Source organism: Balaenoptera acutorostrata, chromosome 2 (assembly GCF_949987535.1).
Source record: "Balaenoptera acutorostrata chromosome 2, mBalAcu1.1, whole genome shotgun sequence".
NCBI classification, from domain to species: domain Eukaryota; kingdom Metazoa; phylum Chordata; class Mammalia; order Artiodactyla; family Balaenopteridae; genus Balaenoptera; species Balaenoptera acutorostrata.
Window position 1 is genome coordinate 82,216,532 of NC_080065.1, and position 24,833 is coordinate 82,241,364.

At 38.0% G+C, this 24,833-nt stretch overlaps 1 protein-coding gene across 1 annotated transcript in view; it reads left to right on the forward strand.

The window, feature by feature from the left end:
- Positions 1–22,959, forward strand: part of LNPEP (leucyl and cystinyl aminopeptidase) — a 104,909-nt gene extending 81,950 nt beyond the window's left edge. The window contains exons 12-18 of the mRNA XM_007197483.2: positions 2,990–3,173; positions 4,636–4,789; positions 9,893–10,077; positions 11,579–11,740; positions 13,521–13,661; positions 14,328–14,409; positions 15,028–22,959. Coding sequence (XP_007197545.1) covers positions 2,990–3,173; positions 4,636–4,789; positions 9,893–10,077; positions 11,579–11,740; positions 13,521–13,661; positions 14,328–14,409; positions 15,028–15,159 — 1,040 coding nt within the window. The 3' untranslated portion in view covers positions 15,160–22,959. The remainder of the gene's footprint in view (positions 1–2,989; positions 3,174–4,635; positions 4,790–9,892; positions 10,078–11,578; positions 11,741–13,520; positions 13,662–14,327; positions 14,410–15,027) is intronic.
- Positions 22,960–24,833: the final 1,874 nt, after the last annotated feature.

The window sequence follows — 24,833 nt, forward strand, 5'->3', positions numbered from 1 at the left end:
TTCTAAAAGGATATCACTGTGCCAGAAATATTTCTCTGAAACTAAAGGACATGGCATTGAAATGAAAGGCAGTTGAAAAAAAGAGGAAGGAGGAAGGGCATGTAGTTAGGATTGGATATTTATCATGTGCCATTCTCTGCTCTTGCCTTTTCCCCCTAATAAAATAAAGGGGAAGAAAGGAGTACTGGAGAAAGGAATGCTTTTGAACCGAAGGGGATGCATGCAGCTCAACTGCATGTATCATGCTAGCCCTCTGGAGCAAGCTACACAGGAAATTTTGCAGCTTTATAGTGAAAACATATTTTTTGTTTCTGTGCTTTAATGTTTCTTTATAAAACAGTAGTTGATTTTCATAGCTCATTGGCAAATGTTTTTTTAAAATCACTATTAGATTACTTAATCTGGGCTTCTGCCGTTTAACATTGGAGTTGCTCACTCTTGTTTTACTACTCAGTGGACTGTGAAAATTGAACTGTTAATCTGTTAATGATTATAATAAATTAAAAACATATGAGGATAGCCTCATCCACATTTGAGCTGCAGGATGTAGTTACCTCCCTTGTGTGCAAAGCTATTATTTTTTGATACCTGTGGTTTTAAGGTCCTCCATTCTGGATCACTCAGAAGACCTGAAAGAGACTAATATGTTGATTCTTTAAATGATAAATTTCCTCTCTATGCTGTCGCTGCACTGCTTTATATTCTGTCATCGAAATGACAGTAATAATTTCAAGCACACTCCCAGCTGTGTTCCTCCTCTCTACCATCTGGACTTGGCTAGGTTTACAACATGGCAAGTTGCTTATCAGCGAAGATGCTCTGTATTTCAATATTTCCCTGTATCTATCCAATGGGAAAATTGCCATACTTATCATTCCTTGCCTCCTTTGTTGGGAAAGGGAGATTTGAAGCTCTTTAGTTCTTCTTCCCAAGGTCCTTTCTTCATAAAAGCTCTGTAGGAAATTGTGTTTGGTGACCCGGAGAGTGTTGATATTTTTGCGTTAGCTAATGATAAAGTTAATTTCATTAGTCATAGGTTTGTTAAAAATATCTCCAACTTGGAGCAGCTACTGTTGCCATCACAAATAATCCTTAGAACGGCATTCTGCTCTAGAAAAGGAATAAACCCTATTAATGTAATTAATCTTTCCCATCTGTTGCTATAGCAGCAATAAAACAAATTAGTATGGAGTTCTTTTTAATGAAAAAGACTGATTATCTGATATGTCATGGTAAGACATGATCAGTAAGTCTTTCCATCTTAAAAATCTTTTACAGTTTCAGTAGAATTAGAGTAACTAAGGCATTAAGAAAATCTGATAAATTTAAATAATTCATGCTTTTGAAGTTGATCAACCCTAAGACTTCAGGTACTAAAGGGTTTAAATGTGTTTCCAAAGCATTTTATGTGTAAAAACCTTTATATATAATTATTATGATGGTGAATATTTTAAAACAGCCTAAATATTTCCAAATAGGAGATTGGTTAAGCTGTGGTAGGTCTCGAAATAAAATATTCTGAAGATACTTGAATACTGTATATGAAGACAGTGGGAAAATGGCAGGAGGTGAAATCTGATAGGTGAAAAGGCAGTATAAAATAAATGTATATAGATCCAGTGTATTAAATATTAATTCAGTTAAAATGTTTGTAGGAAAAATCTTGGCAGGAAATATGCCCCGTAATGCTTTTATCATCTGAGTTTAGATTACTTTTCTTATCTCTACTCTTTCTCTTACAATTTAAAAAATTGTATTCTCTACTTTAAAATGGGGAAGAAAACTTACATCATAAACATCTACAAACTTTATTTAGATTTGTTTGAAACAACTTACCATGGCGTAATCGTTTTGTTCATTCGTTAATTCACTGAGTATTTTTTGAGTACTTGCTAGGAATATTGTTCTAGTGCTAAGGGATTAGCAGTGCACAAACTAAAGCTCATGGGGTTTATAGTCTAATAAATATTAAACCTTAAGATGCTTAGAAGCATACCCTTAACTATTGTTTTAAATTCATGTGCTCACTGCCAACTTTGAAGGACATTTCTTGATTGGTAATTTTAAAGGTTTTTAAAATTCCTATATATATTTTGTAGTCCAGCTTTTGTAGTAATATTTTTTATAGTCACATATTTTTAGCTTCTTGTTAATTGTACGTTAATTGAAATCATTCCATATAAATTTCTAACAATTCTCTCAGCATTTATATTTAATGGTAGGGGCCAAAAAAATGCATTATCAATTTTCTATTATTTTAATCAGTAATTTCTTATTTGTGCTTAATGAGACCTTAGTCCTTCCCTAATGTTTATTTTGCTGTCTTTGAATTATGTGACTTTTTAAATGGCTTTGTTTGTGCTTCCTTTGCTAACATAAACAAAGACAAAGGCTGAGATGGAACACATTTTCTATAGTTCTCTCACTGTCTTCCCCTGTGCCTCACCCTGCACACACTGCCCGTCTCCCGGCCTCTCTCCTCTAGCCACAGTGAACTTGGGAGCCGGTTCAGTGTATGGACTCCGTGTACACTTTCTCTCTGGGCCTTGAACACTCAGAGTCCCTCTTACTTGGCTAACAACACCTATATATCCGGAAGTCTCAACTGATGTCATTTCTTCCAAGAAATTTCTCCTAACCTTCCCTAGGGGATGAAGCATTTCTACTCTGTGCTTCTACAGAATGCCATGTTTTCTTTTTCCATAGACAACATTTATATGATATTCTACTCACCTGGTTACATTAGATTGTAAGATCTATAAGAGAAGGCACATGTCTACCTTGTTTACCATTAAATAAATAATTGTTAAGTGAATGAGTGGTGATCTTTGTTAACACGAAAATAACTGCCCTGGGAGGCAGACATTTAGTTTCTTAGTGGAATATTACATAATAATACCGTATTAACTTTGAAACAAAACAAAGTATCTATTTAATATTTTTCTTTCCCTATTACCTTCTCTCTCTCTCATTTTTTGGTCTGTATTAGTTGTCATCAATCTCACAGAAGAAGTGAAGTGGATCAAGGTCAATACAGACATGACTGGCTATTATATTGTACATTATGCAGACAACAACTGGGAAGCACTGATCAAACAGTTGAAAATAAATCCTTATGTCCTGAGTGACAAAGATCGAGCCAACCTCATCAACAACATCTTTGAACTTGCAGGGTAGAGTATGCTTGTCTTGGGTCTTATTTTGTTTTGTTTTTAAATAAGTATTCTCGAGGAAAAGGACATTATAGAAAAGCAATTCAAAAGAACTAGCATGGGGGCTTCCCTGGTGGCGCAGTGGTTGAGAATCTGCCTGCTAATGCAGGGGACATGGGTTCGAGCCCTGGTCTGGGAAGATCCCACATGCCGCGGAGCAACTAGGCCCGTGAGCCATAACTACTGAGCCTGCGCGTCTGGAGCCTGTGCTCCGCAACAAGAGAGGCTGCGACAGTGAGAGGCCCGCGCACCGCAATGAAGAGTGGCCCCCGCTTGCCACAACTAGAGAAAGCCCTAGCACAGAAACGAAGACCCAACATAGCAATCAATCAATCAATCAATCAATCAATAAAAAAAAATCTTTAAAAAAAAAAAAAAAATAAGAACTAGCATGTATTGCCTGTTAGGTATAATTCATTTTGGAGGATTGGGAAGATATAAGACATATTCCTTGCCTTCAGGGGCTTTATAGTCTATCTAGAAACATCAGCTACAAACATATTGAACAGTTGTGTAATAAGATTTAAATAATATTTCAAGACTGTAGATACCAACAAGCAGGACACATGTCTGCTGAATAAATTGATGTAGAAGTTCCGCATTTGCTTTATTTCATGAGAGGATTCTTGTCGAGCAGCAGGTGGTTTCAGCGTAAAGCTTGGTGCTCCCTCACTAGTTTGAGGGACATCTCTGAGAGCTGGAGCACCACTTACCTCCCCAGCCATCCCGCAAGCCACACAGTCCCAAAGCCAAGAATGGCCGTGACCCCGTGTATGAATATCCTCTGAAGAGCAAGATTACTGGTTTAGGTTGTTAATGGGTCAGACACACAAGGAATATTCAAATGTGTTCCTTCTGACTGCTCTTGACCGTCCTATTCTGGTTCATATTTTATGAAGTGACCTTACATCATCTCAGCCATCATTGTTGTGATTTCTATAAAGTGGTTAACTTTTTAAATGTGCTCACCATAAATTCACAGCAGACCTTGCCTTATTAACAAGTTTGACAAATTCCCATACAAATAACAAATAAAAAAGTTCTTCCTGATTCAAATCCTCTTTCTGCCACCTGCTCTCACCTGATAAATAAAATTAATACATAAATAAAATTAGCACTCTTCATCTTTTCTCACCTAAAATATTATAATACTTTTCCTGAATCAGTAGCAATTTACAGGTGACTTATATAACAAAAACTGAGCTATTATTTCTCCTGCGATGTGTCTTTAACCTTGAGTCACACACACGAACTAATCAAAGATAATAATATTTAGTCTAACTCTACAGAATACCACCCAAAGCTTAAAATTTAGGTCTTCAGGATCCCCCCCTCCCCCGCATCTAGCCATTTGTCTCTCAGCATACATACAGTTCATCTGCCTGTCTTGGCATATTTACTTTTTTGTTCTTTTACCCTTTAGCCTAGGCAAGGTGCCTCTTCAGAGAGCTTTTGATTTGATTGATTATCTTAGAAATGAGACCTCTACTGCACCCATCACGGAAGCCCTGTTCCAGACGGAACTCATCTATAACCTTGAAGAACTGGGGCACATGGATCTGGCCTCAAGACTGGTGGTAAATCTGCCTTTTTGCCAAGTTCTCTTTGTTGCTTGCCTTTGCTGGTGTTATGCATGTTCTGTTCAGCACTAATAGACTGAAAAAGCAACCAGTTGAATTCCATTTTCTTCACTTAGTTGTGAAATCTTTACTTTGAATCAAAATGTCATTTCTTACCTTGAGGAGTTGATAAAGGGTTAGCATGACATGATCTTGTCTGAATATCAAAATGTAGACTTCTGACAAAATGGGGCCACATGAAAAGAAAACGTCTCTATTCAAATCTTGGTTTATTTTTATATAATAAATTCTTGAAATAGGCCCTTTTGCAAAGTAGTGCTCCCCATTAATTTCCTCTGGTCATTATAAAATGACAGTTATGTTTGTGCTGAGAATATTCTGTTTTAGGAGTCCTCACTGATAACTGTCTTATGGATGGTGATGCTGGTGAACATAAGTTTCTCTGCAAAGCACTAAAGGAGCCTTGGTGTTGGAGACTGTTTCACCTTTTTAAAACCAATTGCCTCATCTTAACAGTTGTTATTTTAGACACTTTCAGTATTAAATTGTTGACAGTGTCTTTAAAAGTTTGGGAAGGAGTGATGAATTCTTTGTCTTATCTAATTCTCTGAATCACATTCTGACAACAAGGTTTGCTTTATAAACTAAAGCAGGGTTTTCCAAGGACCAGGCAAAAGGCAGCTTTCAGGAAAAAGAAGAAGGTGATGGGCCAGGAATTAGATTAAGTCTTTTAGGATTTTGGTGTCCTCACTGTTAAAAAGAAGGTGTTGGATTGCTTTTTTTTTTTTTTTTTTTTTTAATCCTCTTTTCTGCTGCTCTTTCTGTTACGCCGCACAACCCCTGTGATGACTTCTCTCATCACGTGTGTGATTCTCAGTGCGGGGAGGGAGTGCAGGACAGGGGGCCATATGGAGTTTGAAAAGCACCTTTCCTACAAGTTTCTGATCTGACCCCAAAGGAGCCACCCCCCATCCCTACCCGTAAGTGAGATGCTTCAGTTAGATGATTTCTGAGGCATCTTCTAATTACTAAGATTTTTATCATTCTTCTATTTCATAAGGCTTTCAACTACCAGCCTTAATAAAAACCAGCACCTGCAATATGACCTGGCCCATAGTGACACTCAATAAATGTTGAATGAATAAGTGAGTGAAACATACCAGAAACAAGTACATTTCAGTGCTTATTATATTCTGCACACCCTGCTTAGTGCTTAATGCAGATTACCTCATTTAATCCTCACACAATGCCAAATAGATATTTCTACCCCCATTACATAGATGAGAAACTAAATAACTTCCCCAGAGTCACTTACCTAGTAAATGATAAAGCTGAGATTCAAACCCAGATTACTTTCACTCCAGACCCTGCTCTTTGTGTTATATGGCTGTATTTTCATTTGTGTTTTAGCAATGTCATCTTTCAGAGGATACCCTTTTATTGGAAAAATCAAAGCCGTTTCTTGCTATCTTTTTTTCCCCTTTTTTAAACTGATATTTTACATCAAAATAGTTTGAAGCCTTGTTAAAGTTCATGATGGCAGAAGCCACTCTTCTGCCTGCCTCTCTCCATTAAGTCTATTGAGGGCCTGGTGTCAGGAAGCACTTGATACTGAGGCTGTCCCTGTGCTGAGAACACAGATGCTGAACTCAGTTCAAGGAGTTAGATCTTTTGAATATTTTCCTACTGTGACGCTCAGCTAACTCTGCATCTTCATCCCAAATGATGGTTTCCAGTTTACTGGGCAGGTATGTGTTTATTCAGAACATAGCAGAATATACATAACCCCAGTCCATGGGATTAGTGGTTAGAGGGCAAGGGCAGGAGGCTTAGTATGTGTTTGTAAGACCCTTACTGCTGGAGGTCTTCATGCACTTGATTGTTAGTTAAAAGTCATGTTAGCTTTAATTCAAGAGGGAGAAACTGTCTCTTTAAAATTCTTATTCTAATCTTAGGGCATTCTAGTAGCATTAAAATTCTCAAAATGTGAAATCTGACACACCATAGATGAGATTAGAATGGCAGACCTTTCTGAGACCTTAGATCCAATCTTCAAATAGTATTTGTAATTAAGACTGATGTCTAATTAATTTTTTAAGTCAGTGTCACCAGAGCATTGTGTACATTTATTGGTCACTGTGTTATTTAGGCTGCACAGACCCACATAACATATATTACCCATATATCACATTTTGTGATGTCTGCTGTGGTGTGTGGTGGGTAGGGTCTGGAAGCACATTTGAGTTGTTTCAAATTGTGCACATCTGATGCTAAAATCTGATCTCAGCCATATTCCTGTTTCATCACTTATAACTCTGTCATTCTTTTACATATGAGGGCTTGGTGGGATAAACCTTTTGCAATAAAAGCTGACACTTCACTTTTAAGAAGCTCAGTTGACCCAAGAAAGAACTCCCTGGGAACATCAGTGTAAAATTAAAGCAGTAAATCAAAATGTAATATATAACATAAGAGCCAGCATCTTGCCCTGTGTTTTATTTTTAAAACCATTTTGTGTTATTGTTGTTGCATATTATTGCATGTACATAGCTTGTATAACTCATCAATTTATTCCCTCTCCCTACCATCTTCACTTTATGAAATCAGAGGATTGAATTCTATTGTTTAATGAGGTTAAATTTCAAAAAATTAATGCAGAACCATGGAAAAACAGGTTTAATTTTATTTCTAAAAAGGAAAGATAATTTGAAGCACTTGCTGTGATTTATTAATATTAAAAATATAACTTGAATTACTTACAAAAAGATTTTATAATCCAAATTTTCTAAAAACAGAATTATTCTTTTTTTAAATAAAATCTTTTACTCTTTTATGTTATCATTTGAAATATTTTTTTCAAATGATAAAAATGATCCAGCTTGCAGGACATTAGTTCCCCGACCAGGAATTGAACCAGGGCCGTGGCAGTGAAAGCGCCAAGTCCTAACCACTGGACCACCAGGGAATTCCCCTGAAATATATTTAAAATCAACTGTTTGGGGACTTCCTCTTGACTCTTTGGTACAGGGTATAAGTAGTAAAGTTATACCCCATAATTCCAATGGAGTAACTGCTCAGGAATTAGCTTTAGCGTCTTCAAGTGTCAGGTTTCCCATACTGCCAATACTTTAAAGTTCTACTTTTCCCCACTGGCTTCTTTGTTTTAGTAAACTCTTAAGGATCATTGCCATTTTTCTCCACTGAATTTTTTTTAATGGTATTGTAAGTATGGAACTTTTTTCTCTCTCTCTCTCATTCTTCCTTTGTTTCTTTTTGACAGTTATGAGTAGCTTTTAAATTTCTTTTCTGCATCATAATGCTATCATGAAGCCATTGAGAAAGTCAGGACAGTGGAAGACAACATGTGCCAGTGCAGTCATGTGTATCCAGCAGGATCTCCTGCATTGCTTTTATGTTCCTTGCACTATCAGTCAGCATGGCAAGTATTTTTCCACTTCACATCTTCCCAATGACTGGCAAGCTTTGTTATTCACACGTTCCACAAGGTGTCTGTTCTCTATTTCATTGCTTTTGAAGCAAACAAACAAAAGGGAGTTGACATGTTATCACAAACTTTGAGTCCATCTTCTTGTACAGATTCTTTTTTCCATTCTCATAGTCAGATCCACAAGAGACTTATTCAGAGAAGGTCTGGTGAGAAAATGGCCTCAGCAGTTTAAAACTCTCCAACTAGGATTCATTTTAACTATTGACAGAGGCACTCTAGAAGAATATTATGCTCTGTGAGGAGCCTGAACTAATTTGGGGGGGGTTAAGAGGCGTTGTATGTGGTCATCTGTGGCACTTGACTACTTGAGATGAGACGTGGCAGTGATGGTGTTAGAGTACCAGTGGGAGGAGACCCTCCTGTGCCGAGAACCCTGTGGGCCGGGGTGCCTCTAAATTGTTTTCGTTTTGAGTCTCCTTATTTGTAGCCATGAAGGTTTTCTAAAAAAATACCTATCAGCATTTTTATATTAGAATTTTTGTTCCTTTTAGTGACATTCATAAATGCATATTTTATATGGTGATTTTTTTAAATCCCCTGTGTCCTCACTCCTCCCCCCTGCACCACAGCTTGGAATATGAAAATAGTTCCATATACTATGAACAGCTTCCACACTTTTGTTCTGAGAAGAGATGAAAAAGAAATAAGATATCTGTTGGTTTCTTAATACCATAAGTATATATTTAAGAATGACATCTCATTCAGAAGTAATTATAACAATGGACTTAATAGTAGATGATTCTATTGAATAACTGTTAATTTTCTTAAGTGTGATAAAGTATTATGGTTACATAGGGGAATTGCATGCTTAAGTATTAATAAATGAAATATCATGATATCTATAACTCACTTTCATATAGTTGAGCTAAAACCAGAAAAATATGTGTGTATGTGTTGCTATACACAAATGTAAGAGTGTTAAATAAAAAACAGTGAATCTAACATATGGGTATTAATTTTACTATTCCTGTAGCTTTCCTGTAGGTTTAAAACTTTTTTAAATAAAAAGTTGGGGAAGGAGAAAAATAACTATAAACAACTATTCTTCCCTGCAGGCCTCATTTTCTTGCTAATTTGATTAGATTAATTTGTTATAGCATCAAACTAGATGATATTTTAAATATTCCTTTAACACTGGATTCAGAAACATTTAAGCATCTACCCATCATAAAAGAAGTATATTTTTCTCTCACTGCTGAATGGATTTATGGATTCTAAAGTCACGAGGTCAGGAAGTTCCAGCTTCCTTCCAGCAGTGGTGATAGGTGATACTTTTTGGCAGGAAAATAACTTCTAGCTGAGTATACACAGAAGAAAGGTTCCCTACTGCACAGAAGTCATTAATTCTCTCTGTCTTATGTCATTAAGTCCACCTTGGCTATAGCAACCTTATTTATGGCCTTAGTTATTGAAGGGTTCTATCCCAGCTGTATGTGGACTTCGTATGTCAGTTGATATTTAGTGAGTAATGCCTGTGTCCCCCTTTTTTTCCTCTTTGGGTTAGTGTTGGGGAAAAAAGAGACCTAGTTGTCCTGATTTTTCTGGTTGTCCTAATTATGATCACTCTGTTACAATCCATTCTGTCTCTCTAGAACAAGGTATTTAAATTGCTTCAAAGCCAAATCCAGCAGCAGACGTGGACGGATGAGGGCAGCCCATCTGTTCGGGAGCTGCGCTCAGCCTTGCTAGACTTCGCTTGCACCCACCGCCTGGAGAACTGCAGCACCGCCGCCATGAAGCTGTTTAACGACTGGGTGGCATCCAATGGAACTCAGAGGTGATGTGCGCGTCCACTCAAATGACCTCGCTTTCTCTTCTGTGCCCTACATCGTATACTGAAACCAGGACCTCTACGTCCTGGGTCATAAATGTTATACAACAGTGTTGACGTAGGTGAACTCTACGTACCTGATTCTCAAGCACAACTGTTTTTTTTGTGTGTGTGTGGTAAAGTACGTATAACATAAAGTTTAGTATCTTAACAATTTTTAAGTGTACGGTTCAGTAGTGTAAGTATATTCACACTGTTGTGCAACAGATCTCCAGAATTCTTTCATCTTGCAAAACTGAAACTCTTTACCCAAACAGCAGTTCCCCATTTTCCCCCAACTCTGGCCCTTGACAGCCACCATTCTACCTTCTGTTTTAGGAGTTTTACTGCTCTGAATACCTCATATAAGTGAAATCATACAGTATGTGTCTTTTTGTGACTGGTTTATTTCACTTAACATAATGTCCTTAAGATTCACCCATGTTATAGCATATGTCAGAATTTCCTTTCTTTTTAAGGCTGAATAATCCATTGTATGTATGTACCACATTTTGTTCATCCATTCATCCATTGATAGACATTTGGGTTGCTTCCACCTTCTGGCTCTTGTGAATAATGCTGCTATGAACATAGGTGTACAAATATCTCTTTGAGACCCTGCTTCAGTTCTTTCATATATTGTATATACCTAGAAGTGGTATTGCTGGATCATATGGTAGTTTCATTTTTAATTTTATAAGAACCCCCATAATGTGTTCCATAGGGGCTGCACTATTTTACATTCCTACCAACAGTGCACAAGGGTTCCAGTTTCTCCACATCCTCACCGACACTTATTCTCTGGGCTTTTGATAGCAGCTGTCCTAATGGGTGTGAGGTGTCAAACAAGTCTCTTTTTTATTTAGGAATAAAACACAGCAGGTGGAGTTAGCAGTTAGTAGAAATGTTTTTGATGATGATTGGTTCTCTCCAGGTTCCTTACTGGGCATTATGGGAAAAGATTCAAGCATCGGATGGGGTATTTGGGTAACCCGTTGAAGCCCTCTTCAGCTCTGAGATCTTAATAAGGCAGCAAACTGTGCTTCTACCCCTCTTCTCACCCCTCCTGCTACACTTGCTGCTCTATTTCGACCGTGGGACTTACCACACTGTATTATGATGTATACATTTACTGTTCTGTACTTGGTGATAGCCTGTGAGTTCCTGAGGGCAGAGACCGTGTCTCATTCTTCTTCCCCTCCACAGTGTCCAGCCAGTTGCTTGCCTGGTTCTTTGTGGGTACACAGTGAATAATTATTGTATTAAATTGAATTGATATTCTTTTAGTCACACCACTAGGAAAGTAGCAGCCACTGAATTAATCATTTTCTTGACAATTAATTGTACAGTAAAGACTCTTATTATTACCTGCTCTGTACCCCAGAACACTACCACTAGTCAATTCCTTGCCTTTGTATTCAGGGTTTTTTTTTCTTGTTCTTCTCATATTTGACCACCTCTCTTACAGCCTACCCGCTGATGTCATGACGACTGTGTTCAAGGTTGGAGCGAAAACTGAGAAAGGCTGGTCATTCCTCTTCAGCAAATATGTCTCTATAGGCTCTGAAGCAGAGAAGAATAAAATACTTGAAGCTCTTGCCAGCTCAGAGGATGCACGGAAACTTTACTGGTATGAAACCACCAAAGGAATATGATCTATAGAAACCAAAAGCATAAAAGCACAACGCTCCTCGGGTGGGGAATCCCACTTTTCCTCCCTTTGCTCCCAGGCCGGACCTGACGTGCACACTATATGGTGAGGAGCCTGCGTGTACAGGGCTCCGTCTCAGGGATCGGACCTGCGCCCACAGGAGACAGTGCTTTGCCCAGAGAGGCTGGAGGTGCCAAGAGCCACAGCCCTGCTTTCTCCCTAAAAACGTCTTCATCCCCTTGGCATGTTGTCTTTAATTCCACAGTTAGCGCTTCGTTCTTTTTGGTCAAGGCATTGTTCTGTCGCAGCTGTCACTTTGAAAATGCAGACACTTCAGAAAAAGGTACCATGTAAAAGCTTATAGGTTACACCTTCATGCGAGTTTGTCAGACTTTTCCTTTTTAATGACTCAGCTGATGAAGACCTGAAAATGGAAGCCTCACATGGGGAAAGAAGGGCAGTGAGTAGGGCCTCCCGACAGGAAGAACAGTCAGTGGCAGGGGAGAGGAGCTCTGAGTAGCCTAGAGAAATAGGAAGTATCTCGAAAGAAAGTCAGTGCCAGGAAGGGGTGGAGGGAGGCACCTGGGTCTCGTTGCTTCTCTTGTATAATTTTGCTCATATAAATCATAATAGTGTCCCAGAGATGTCTTCAGCACCTGCCCAGATCCACTTTCCAAAGGATACACTGTAAATGGTCATTTTCTTTAAAGTAGTAGCCAGCCTCTGACCCAAGCACATAGAGAAAAGGTTTTGTTTTTAAATTAGTAATAATTTTGTTTTAGACTATTAATACACTAATAAATTTCCACAATAAAGTATTTAAACAGTACCTAAGAAAATGGTGTAAAACGTGAAAGTATCTCTTGTTTGATCCTTTACTTCTGTTCTTATCCTCTCCTCTGTTAACAGTGTCAGTCCTGGTCTGAGTATTTATAGGTTTATACTATACCCAGTGTTTTGTGATGTTCTCTTTAGTGAATGATCAGTCTTTGAGATCTACCATAAAGCCTACTTCATTTTTTTATAGCTATGTATTATTCCATAACATGGCTCTATCATAGTTTATTTAATCCATCACATCTCGATGAGCATTTGGGTTTTTTCCCCTATTAAAAATACTGCTGCATTCTTTTAGGGGTATGTGTTTTCTAACTATAAGCAGATATTATCACGTAGTAAATGCTTACGTTCAAATGCCCAGCTTTAATATTTATTAGCTGTGTAACTGGGGCAATTATGTAACCTCAGCTTCTTAAACTGTAAAATGTGGATGGGTAGTAATGACCTATTTCAAGCATTGTTATTCAATAATTTAGAACATTATCTAGTACACATGAAGTATCAGTAAATTTGTTGAGTGTATTCTGAAATGTGTCTTCATTTTCATATGACAGCCCAGTTTTTTAAGAGTAATAAGATACCTCCCTATTCAAATCAAATAGTTTTTTAACAGAAAAAAATACTAGTCTTCAGAATTATAATAAATTCTACTAGAATTTATTTCCTAAATGTCCTTATTACATCAAGAACTATTTATTACTATGTGACAGTACATTAAACTGCTTATCTCATTGGTGAGTTTTTCCTTCATTTAAAAAAAAATGACAAGTTTTCACTCTATTAATGAATCTTAGACTAACCCCAAACTTATATCCCTTGAATTGCCACAGAGCTTTAATTAGGAGACCAGTATTAATTTAAATTCAGTCATCACTTCATCATGAATAATTTTGGAAGCTAAATCTGCTTTGCTCTTCAGGTTAATGAAAAGTAGCCTCAATGGAGATACCATCCGAACACAAAAGCTGTCGTTTATCATTAGAACAGTGGGCCGGCATTTTCCTGGACACTTACTGGCGTGGGATTTTGTCAAAGAGAACTGGAGTAAGCTTGTACAGAAGTAAGTTTCTCGAAGAATCCCTAATTTTTAGTGTTCGCAGTCTCTGCATTTGAATACATTTCCCAGGGTTGTACTGGTTCACAAGAGTTACGTGTTGCTGTGAGAGGAAAAATGCTTCAGTTCTAGTTTAACTGAATGCCCGGAAATCCGTAAACATAATTCCGTAATTCCATGGCACGAGTCACGTAACGGTGCTCCATGGAAGACCCACTGAAGTGCTAATCAAGCCCAGCCCTGCTCCACGCCGGCTCACTCAGCTTGGCCTGGCCACGGACTATTTCAGAATAGCTGTTCAGTTACATGTGCTGAAAATACCTCCTCGCTACCAGGGGATTGGCTAGGCACTCACACCCAGCTCAATAGCACATGTAGCTCATTTTTTCTTTTAAATCAATAATGACACCTTCTGGGTGTATGATGTGATTTTTGAGGAGAAAATGGGCTAAGAATTTCTCTGGAACTCCCTCTGCCACTCTGTCCTCCCACTGGCAGAGGTGTGTATGGGATGACTCCTGACGTAGCGAGCTGCCGTTCCCAGGAGCAGGACTCCTCTCTGCCTTGGGCATGTATAGCTTACACTAAGCGTTTCCTGTGCACTCAGGAACTTTGCTTACCAGCAGCTGACTCATTTTTTTGCTTTTCACCCTTATGTTTGTGTTGCTTCAGGTTCCATCTGGGGTCCTATACCATACAAAGTATTGTTGCTGGATCAACTCACCTGTTTTCAACAAAGGCACATTTATCTGAGGTTGGTTGTATAAAATGCTTCTGGGGAGGTTGGGTATCCCTTTGCCCTCAGGCTGCTCAGTTTAAGTCAGATGGTGGCTTCTCATGCCAAATCCTGTCCCTTCTCTCTGTCTGCCTTCATCAATGCTAATGATTCATACAGCAATGAGGAAAAATTCTGATTCCGTTCTCAACAATATTCCTTTGTCTCCCTAATACAAATGATTTTTTTGAATTAAAATCAACATATGCCAACTTTCTTTTTAAGTGGTGATTAAATTGTTTTTGAAGAATTCCATTCCAAGGGTAAAATTGGGCACCAGGCTTAACTTTCGACTCTACCTTATTTACTGTTACTTGGCCTTTTTTTTTTTTTTTTCGTACTTGAGAATTGAAAAATTCATCCTTGTGGGAGTAAGGGGAATTCATTTTTAAAATTACTTCAGATTTCACCATACTTGATCAGGAACTCGATGTAAATACCTCAAATATTAAAATATAATCTTTCTCGTCTCTACTTCTCCTAAGACATCAGCACGGCCATCACTAACTTAAAGCTTATTTGAAAAGGCTATTCAGAGTTACCTGAGAAAATACCATCCTTTTCTTCTTTTGAAATACTTCTGTGTGCAACTTACAGGTCCAGGCTTTCTTTGAAAATCAGTCAGAGGCAACCTTTCGACTTCGCTGTGTCCAGGAGGCTTTGGAAGTCATTCAGCTGAACATCCAGTGGGTGGAAAAGAACCTTGAAACTCTGACGTTTTGGCTGTAGCATGCATACCTGCACCTCATTCGGTCACCCATTCAGACAGCTTGTTAACTTGGGCTCTGCTGCTTTTGCAAAAGCCAAGGTGAAACCAGGATCGCTGCTGAGTTGTGTGCACTCTTAGGAGTTCTAGTTTGCTCAGGGCCCGTCTGTATTTTTCATCTGTCTTTTCTAAAATGTCCTTGGGCAGTGTGTAGTTATTACCAAATTATATTCACCTACATGCCAACCATCTACAAAAACAATGGGTAATTTTCTACTCTGAAGATATTCAAATGGAGAAAAAATATCTGTTTTGGAATTCTGTTCTATCTCTCAGTATCTGGAAAGTGCTGACACCGTGAAATAAGGAAAGAGCTACCATGGGAGCCACCATCTTTGCAGGCTGCTGGTTTATTAGCCACTTGTTGCTTCTTGTTGAACGATGTTATTTGAATGTGGTTCAAAGTTAGCTTCAAAACGTATGGTAATGAAGTTGACGAAGCATGCAACCATAGAGAACTGACCTCAAGTGTGCAGATCTACTTTGACTGGCAGTTTTGAATAATCCTTTATTTTCTGGAAGAAGTTTATAACTATTATATTTTTTTCTGAAGAATAGCCAGGTGCTATAGAATTTTTAATTTTTTGTTGTATTGTAAAGCTAAATAACAAGGCCAAAAGATTAAATTTTCCAAATATTTAACACTTCCTTTTTCATCTTTCAGGAAAATATTTCAAACCGAGTTAACGTTAATTATAATTATTTTACTTATGAATTCCAGTGTTCTCCAAACCTCTGTACACCTTTATCACTCCCTGCCATAGATACACCTTATGTTATAAATAAGTATTTCTACATTTATGGCAAGCATTTTTTTAATACTGGTGTCTCTTATCATGACTTTATTACTAAGAATACAGTTTGTTTAAGTTGCTTTTTGGCATAATAGATCATAGACACTTTCTCTGAATCATACCCGTTGGGTGGATTTTCATTTTATATGATAGAGTTGCATATTAGAAGCATATTTTAAAATAGGGCCTTTGAGAAATTGAACATTTTTATTTAAAGTTCACCACAGTACCTTAAAGGAATAAAGAGAATGTGGGTAGGATTAACTTGATTTAGGTTTAATATGGTGGGCTTTGAATTTTTTCTACTGTCAGAAACAGTACTTTTCTTTAGTTGAAAAATCAAAGTTTTCTTTTGTAATGGCCAAACTAACAGATTATAAGGAATGGCCATGGAAAGAAAGAAAGAAGGGAAGAAGAAAGAGAGAGAGGAAAGTATCCAAAACTGTATGGCAATCTTACTCCTTCTAAAGGAGGAATACTGTACTTGAATTTTTTGAGCTATGCAGACTTATACCTAGATTGTTGTGTTTCTTTGATTCTTAGGAGAAAAGCTTTCTTCGTAATAATTCTTGTACTTTATATTTTGCTTGAAAACATCTACATATATAAAGAGGATATTTACCCATTTTTCACCTAAGATTTTCCCATGGAATTCCATACTTCTTAATGTTATGATATCCCATCTGTATGGGGCTTCCAAAAACTAACTCTAAGTAAGGAATATAAGGTTAAATAATAGGTAGAACATGTAGCATAATAAGTATTATTGGAGCTTTTGAAGTTTTTTTCCCCCAGAATTTTATCTTACCACTGTATTTCTGAGAACTCAAATAGATTGAAGCACAGCAGGATAGGATTCTATTTTACATGAGCACATAGATCCATGACACAATTAAGTACTGTTTGACAAGTGTTATATTCATTGCAGAGAGACGGTCTACTTGAGTTAATAAAAAGGCACATCATACTAGTAATCTAGGTTACTAGGTTACTCGTATGATGTGCCTTCTTACTGTAGAAGAAAAAAATGTATGCTTTGGAGATCTGAAAGGCTGTGAAAGTAGAAATCTAAGGAGTCCAGTTTGTTTCTATCTAATCACTTGTTAATACCAAGTGATTAGACGTAATTAAACTGAAGTAGTGTCAGCTGCCACCATAAGTTTGTGCCTTCCTCCATCTTGTTTTATATAAATCTCTTTAAGTGAAATTGTGTTGTTTGCCATTGTTTGGGTGTTCATGAACTTTCTTACTATCACTGGTTCTACTTAACGCTAATGTCCTTTGCCTTTCGTGTTTTCATTTTACTGTCCTTTAGCCACTGTAGGAACAGAGAGCTGTCAGAAGAGTTCTGGGTATATAGAGGATATTGAGCCGCATCAGTCTTACTGGGTACAGAACAGAATCCTTTCTGAATATTGGAAAGAAAGAAATGAAAGTTAAGTGATGAGTTCGTTGGATTACGGATAGCCTGTTAATTGAGTTGGATTTTAAAAGAGTCTACTCCATCTAAAGCACCTGGAATAATCTGCAGTCAGATTGCTGAACGTTCACATAGTCCCCATGTATTTCATGGGGCTGCAGGGAAGGTGTATGCATCTCAGGAGATGTGTCATCAGCAGGAACAGCAGTTCCTGGGCTGAGTTTGCAAAACAAGACCTGAATTTCGTAGGTATGATGTAGCTCTTCTTCTCCCTTTTGCCTTTATTTTTTTTTTAATTGGAATTAACTCTCTTTTTAAAGAGCTTTCTTCCTCCTTCTGCCCTCACACCCCCATTTGTACTTTAAAAAGCTTATGTCAATATATATATATATATATATATATATATATATATTTTTTTTTTTTTTTTGCTGGGTTTTACTTTCTTTGATTTTGTGCTTCATTCTCCACATTGGCAAGTAAGTACCAAATGAAAAGTGGAAGTCCAAAAGTATGATAAACCTCCTCTTCTCCCTTTCCCTTATGGCCTGCATGGGCAATAGCTTATAGAATAGTTGATTGATTTCTTTGAGTGGCTCTTTGGGGGTATATACTTTTTAAATGTATGTATGTGTTTTGAAATGTTTTTATATTCTTTCATTTTAATATAGTTTGTCCTGTTGGAAAGTAAAATATTGTCCTGTGAAAATCTCTTCTACCTGTCCTATTTTTCCTGTATGGACAACAGCTACAGAGTAGTTACCTGATTTCCCTTTTTGGAAGGAGATGGTAATAGTGGGAGAAGAGCAGAGTATGTTCTTTTTAAAATGTGTACAAATGAGTTTGCTGCTATTTTGTGGGTGTTGTTTGATCTTGTATTTCCTTCATCCTTCTCATGGATAAGTAGATATCTAATGAACTGTGAAGGTCCAAAACTATGACAAATGTCCCATTTTCCCCTCTTATTGCCTGTGTGGACATACTAACAGAGTAGTTGTAGTTTCCGTTGTTTTGATCTAATCTGTTCTTGAGGGCAGGGAGAGGGGAGGGTTGTATATTCTTCTTTCAAGTGTACGTAAATGTTATGCTACTTTTTATTTTTATTTTTTTTTAATTTATTTTATTTATTTATTTTTGGCTGCGTTGGGTCTTCATTGCTGCACGCGGGCTTTCTCTAGCTGCGGCGAGCGGGGGCTACTCTTCATTGCAGTGCGCGGGCTTCTCATTGCGGTGGCTTCTCTTGTTGCTGAGCACAGGCTCTAGGCGCGCGGGCTTCAGTAGTTGCAGCACACAGGCTCAGTAGTTGTGGCACGTGGGCTCAGTAGTTGTGGCTCACAGGCTCTACAGCACAGGCTCAGGAGTTGTGGCGCACGGGCTTAGCTGCTCCGCGGCATGTGGGATCTTCCCGGACCAGGGCTCGAACCCGTGTCCCCGGCATCAGCAGGCAGATCCTTAACCACTGTGCCACCGGGGAAGCCCTATGCTACTTTTTAATATTTCATTTTTATATGTGTTCCTTTGCATGAATGCGTATATACTTAATGAAAACTGAGGTTCAGAGTATGACAAATCTCTTTTCCCTTTTCCTTATTGCCTCCTTGGGCCATAGATAGAATAGTAGTTTTTGTTTTGTGGGGTGGGAGAGAGTGGGGTATGTACTTAATGTATATAAATAAATCTACTACTTTGTATTATAACTAATTCATTTCGTACTACGTCCTTCTCACAGGACATGAAAGTACCTAATGAGACGTGGAGGTCCACATGTTTGACAGTCTCCTCTTGTCCCCTTCCCTTGTTGCTCACGTGGGCAGTGGCTAGTAGTTGATTAGTTTCAGAGGCTCTTTTGTGGGTATTGGGGTAAATACTTTTTAAATATAGATTCATGTTTTTACTTCCTTATTATAGTATTTCATTGGGTACCCAGTCCTTCACTTGGACCCGTAGGTTGCTAATGAACCACAGAGTTCTGGATCTATAGCAGTCTTCTCCCTTTCCCTTTTTATCTGTGTAGGCAATAATTTTAAAGTAGTTTGGGCTTTTTGAAGTTTTGGGGGGCGGGAAGGGACTAAGGGCAAGATAAATACTTTTGAAAATTGTATATATACAGTGCTAGTTACATACTGTGTTATTCCATTTTGTACCTGTCCCTTGCTTGGACGTGCAGGTACCTAACGAGACGTGGAGGTCCGGATGTATGAAAATCTCCCCTCTTCCCCTTTCCTTGTTGCCTCTGTGGGCAATAGTTTTAGAGTAGTCTAGATTATTATTTCTACCTCTATCACTCCCTCTCCTGGGAGCGTAGGGATATGTACTTTTTAAAATGTATATAAATGGTTTTTGCTCCTTTTTTCTGTTACTTCATTTTGTACCTAAACCTTTCCATGGATACTTAGGCACATGATGAAAATTAAGGTTCATTCTATGAAAAAAATCTCCTCCCCTTCCCTTGTTGCCTGTCTAGGCAATGACTAGTAGCATAGTTGTTTGGAGTTTTGTGTTTCTTTTTTTTTGGCAAGGTAGTGGGGGATTTCTGGGTTTGCTTTTTTTTTTTTTTAGTGTACATAAATGTTTGCTGCGTTTTTTTGTTCTTTCACTTCAAACCTAGTGTTTTGTTTGGACTTGTAAATATCAAATGTAATGCAGAGGCCCAGATCCAGAGATGTAATAAATCTTTTCCCCCTTCCCCTATAGCCTGTGTATACCTGCAGTAGTATGAATACTTGAGGATTTGGTTTTCTGTTCTTTGTTTTGAGGTTTTTAATGGGGAATGAGCTTGTTGGGCAAGATATGTAAATTTTTAAATGTATATAAATGTTGCTGCCTCTTTTGGTGTTTCATTTGGAATCCAGGTTTTTGCATAACTATTTAGGAACTTAATGAAAGTTGAGATTGATTCTATGGAAAAATCTCCCTGCTCCCCTTCCCTCATTGCCTGGTGGGCAATGGTAGAAGAATAGATGTTTGGCTTCTGTTTTTGGAGAGGCAGGGATGGGAGAGGTCTGAGTGTGTGTGTGTGTGAAAGTACACACTTTTTTAATATATACAAATGTTTGCTACATTTTATGTGTTATTTCACTTAGTACCCAGTCCTTTGCTGGGATCTATAGGTACATAATGAAACATGGAGGTCCAGATGTATGATAAATCTCCTCTACTCCCTTCCCTCACTGCCGACATGGGCAATAGTTTAACAGTTTGGGGTTCTTTTTGGTTTTTCTTGGTTTTTTTTTTTAAGAGGGAGGAATTATTGGGTTGAGTAGTAGTCAGTGGGAAAGGACAGGGTATGAACTTTAAAAAAATGTGTATAAATGTTTCCATGTTATTGATTTTATACCTAGTCCTTTGGGTAGATGTCGAGGTACCAGATGCAAATTGAGGAGAAGTGTATGACAGCCTCCCCTTCTCCCCTTCCCCTCGTTGCCTGTGTGGGTAACAGCAAGTAGAAGAGTTGTGCATCGTTTGCTTACTTGTTTCATAGAGATTTATATTTTTGGCAGGGGAATGTTCTTAATACATATGAATGTTTTCATTTGTTATTTTATTTTGTATTTAGTCCTTTACATGGCTATGTAGGGACTAATGAAAATTGAGTTTCATAGATTAAGTTAGTTACTTCTTCCTTTCCCACATATTTGCTCCTTCAGCTGGAGCTAGTATAGTTAGTTATTGTTTTGTGGTTTTGTTTTAGTCCCTCGGATATATGCCTTTAAAGATGTAAATATATACATGCACGTATATGATTTGCTTCTTTTCTTCCCCCATTATTTTCCTTTAATACTTAGTCCCTTGCAGGGCTCTGAATGTATCTAACTAAAAATGTCCCACCAGATCCCTGCCATCTGACCTAAAGGTGTAGCGTTGTGGTGGCGTAGCTAATGGCAATAGGCATGCAGCAGATAAGATGCGAGAAGACACTTGGATATGGTTGAGTTGTGAAAGCTAATCAGATCCAGCATTTCTTAGGTTGATTCAAACTGAATGAAATGATGAGAAGGGACATGTACTTTGGAAATTCCAAAAAGTCAAAAAGACAGTACTTCAAGTGTGTTTGTTTGTTTAAATATTTTTGCTGATTCATCTCTTAGTGGTAAGCCAGTTGACATGCTGCCTAGAACTCACTTGAAGACCCTTGAGAGTAGCTTCTTTCTGAGGCCTGGATTCTGACTCAGTTTGTTGCAGTTTCATCAGTAGCATATTCTTGTGTACTCAGTAGAAATTATTTTGGTTTCTGGAATGAATCTTTTGAGTTATTGCCATCATTCTAGTAAATGACAACATGGGCCCCGAAAACTAATCCAAGAAGAATTTGGGTGGCAAACCCTGTCTGTCTTCAGCACCTTACACATGGTAGGGCGAGTTGGCCCTTTCCTACCCAGAGCTTTTCTGCGTGGCTGCATCTGTCTCTCCTCACTTCTTCACTAGCTGAACCATTCCTGTTCATTCTTCCTTTTTGTCTTCAGTGCTTGCACTGTTAGATGTTATCTTATGGTTTTGCATGCATTTCATACATCCAGACCTGTTAGCTTTCAGCATTCTTGAGTCATTATTTCACATTGACTCTTCATCCACCACATGGTAAATGTTATGACTTCACATTTGTCTGTATCAAAGAAAATGCATGTGTAAAATCCATCCATCCCTCTCTCCCTCCCTCCAAGCTTCCGAGCACTATTTGTTTGTCCTGCAATTTATAATGAATATAATGCTGAAGATTTACCATATTGTTATTTTTAGAAACACTGAGTGATTGATAGGACTCCTAGAAAGTTTGCAAAGAGATGTTATTTACCATATCAAACTCTCAGGTTCCAGTGATGAAAAATTTGCTTATACTTTGCTGTTACTTATACCTGCTGCTGTAGGAAAAATAAAAGTTTGTTCATGCCACATTTAACTTCTTTGATCATAAAGAAAAGGGGGCACCTTTTTGGAGTTAGTCATGGTCATCTTTCTTTAGCGGTATTTCTCAACAGTTCTTAATCTGAAATACTTCAAAGGAAGTAAAGGTCAGGGCTTAGCTGAATGAAATGCTCCAGAACTTGAACTGTATAAAGCATCAGTACAGTAATACACTCATGTGTATAAAATGAGAATTACAGCATAATTGGAATATTTGCATTAATCAACAAACTCACATCAAGACAAACAATCTTACAGCTATCTTGATTAAAGCCAAATGTTCCATATTGCTATGAAGAATAGTCTATCAATGCTTTGAAAAGTAATTACTTCAAAACTTGTAAAAGGTATCACATTTTTGTATTTAAACACTTCTTATAGAGATCTCCAATTCCTTGAATCTGAGCTTGTGGGTAGAATTCTAAATTTGTATCATAATCTTGTCTTTTGTGAAAGATTTTGAAAATAGTATGTATATATAATATTATATATGCAAATTGTGTTTTGTCACTGGTGAAGGGAAAGGCTTATTTTTCTTTATACTTCTGATAACTTGTTTTGCATATGACCAGCACTGACTGAAAGGCATGTGTACCTGCAAACACTGTTGCTTTTTTTGTGAAATGAAAATAAAAGTATTTAAATATAAATATTGTGTAGACTATTTGGTTAAAAAAATTACATATAAAGTGGTTTATCATCGTAGCCCTACCAGGACAGCGACCATATTCATTGTCTTTCTTTCATAGCTTGCCTCCTACCTCACCAGTGCTCCAGTATCCTTACTGCATGTAACTCAAGGGTTCTCAAACTCATTATCGCCATGTTGGGCTGTCCTGGGCATTGTATGATTATTAACAGCATCCCTGGTCTCTAATGCAAATAGCAACTCCCCTACTCGCACTCTGACTACCAAAAATGTCTCCAGACATTTCTATTAAAAGTTTTCATGGGGCTTCCCTGGTGGCGCAGTGGTTGAGAATCCGCCTGCCAATGCAGGGGACACGGGTTCGAGCCCTGGTCTGGGAAGATCCCACATGCCGCGGAGCAACTGGGCCCGTGAGCCACAACTACTGAGCCTGCGTGTCTGGAGCCTGTGCTCCGCAACAAGAGAGGCCGCGATAGTGAGAGGCCGGCGCACCGCGATGAAGAGTGGCCCCCACTTACCGTAACTAGAGAAAGCCCTCGCACAGAAACGAAGACCCAACACAGCCATAAATAAAAAAATGAATAAGTAAATAAATAAATAAATGGATCATCACATTAAAAAAAAAAAAGTTTTCATGGATGCGTGAGACTCACTCAGCTACATGTACTCCACACAGGGCAATTATTTTTTAGAATGAAGTGGTTCTTGTAAATACGCAGATCACTTGAGTAGCCATGTGACACAGTAACAGTGCAGTACCTAAATCAGTATGAGATATGTAACTTGTTATGCCAGTGAAAACAAGGAACTCTTATTTTGAAGGTGAAAGACATTGGGTGCTAGCGGGGAATTCCCCTTGCCTTGATTCACACATAAGTGGAGTATGAGTACACAGCTTTCTTTGAGGGGCACTACCAGAGTTAACAGTTCTGGTCAGGTCTAAAATAAGAGCGTCCTTGTTTGATGTGCATGAGTGGTCATGGGGGAGAATTGAGAACGTCTTAGGCTCTCAGATGTGGGAACTAGAACCAGTATTCTTATGTATTAATTGTTAGCACTTAAAGTTGGGCATTGTAGGGCAAATACATAGGGTTTTAGGTAAGAGAGACACTATTTCTGGGCATACAAAAACACCTTGAAGCAATACCCTTTTAAAATATTACCATTAATAATATATTGGGGAAAGGTTCTTAGGAATTAAACATTTTGATCAAAAGCTGATAGTTCAATTCTGATAACTTTGTTTACAGATAATGTACAGTAAAAATTGAACTAAAACCCATTATAAATGTAGAAAAAACATTCTGATTCCAGTGGACTTTTTGGATGTTAACTGACAAAAGTGCACAACCTGTAAGTTGAGAATTGTTTTATTTGAAGACATTACTGAGGACTATAGTCCGGGAAGGCAACCTCTCAGCACTGACAAGCTGTTCCAAAGAGGTAAGGGAGGGGCCAGGATATACAGGAGTTTTTGCTGAAAAAATGTAGTTCAATATCAAAAGATTACTGCTAATCACCAAAAAAAAAAAAAAAAAAAAAAAGACATCAAGTTAATGATTTTAGTGCCTTTCTATTTATGAGAAGAGGCAAGAGTCTGGGCTCATTGAAGTTATTCCTTTGATATGTATCTTACCTAGGCCCAGTATCCTGTTCTCCATTCCGAATTACCCTCAGAGTACACCACTGGGGGCAGCTGCAGTGGCTGAGGGCTTGACAGTGGGCCAAATTCATTGATTACTGAAATGGCAGGCAACTTTTTTTGTTTGTTTGTTTTAAATCTTTTGGCTGCACAGCATGTGGGATCTTAGTTCCCCGACCAGGGATCAAACCCACGTCCCCTGCATTGGAAGCATGGAGTCTTAACCACTGGAC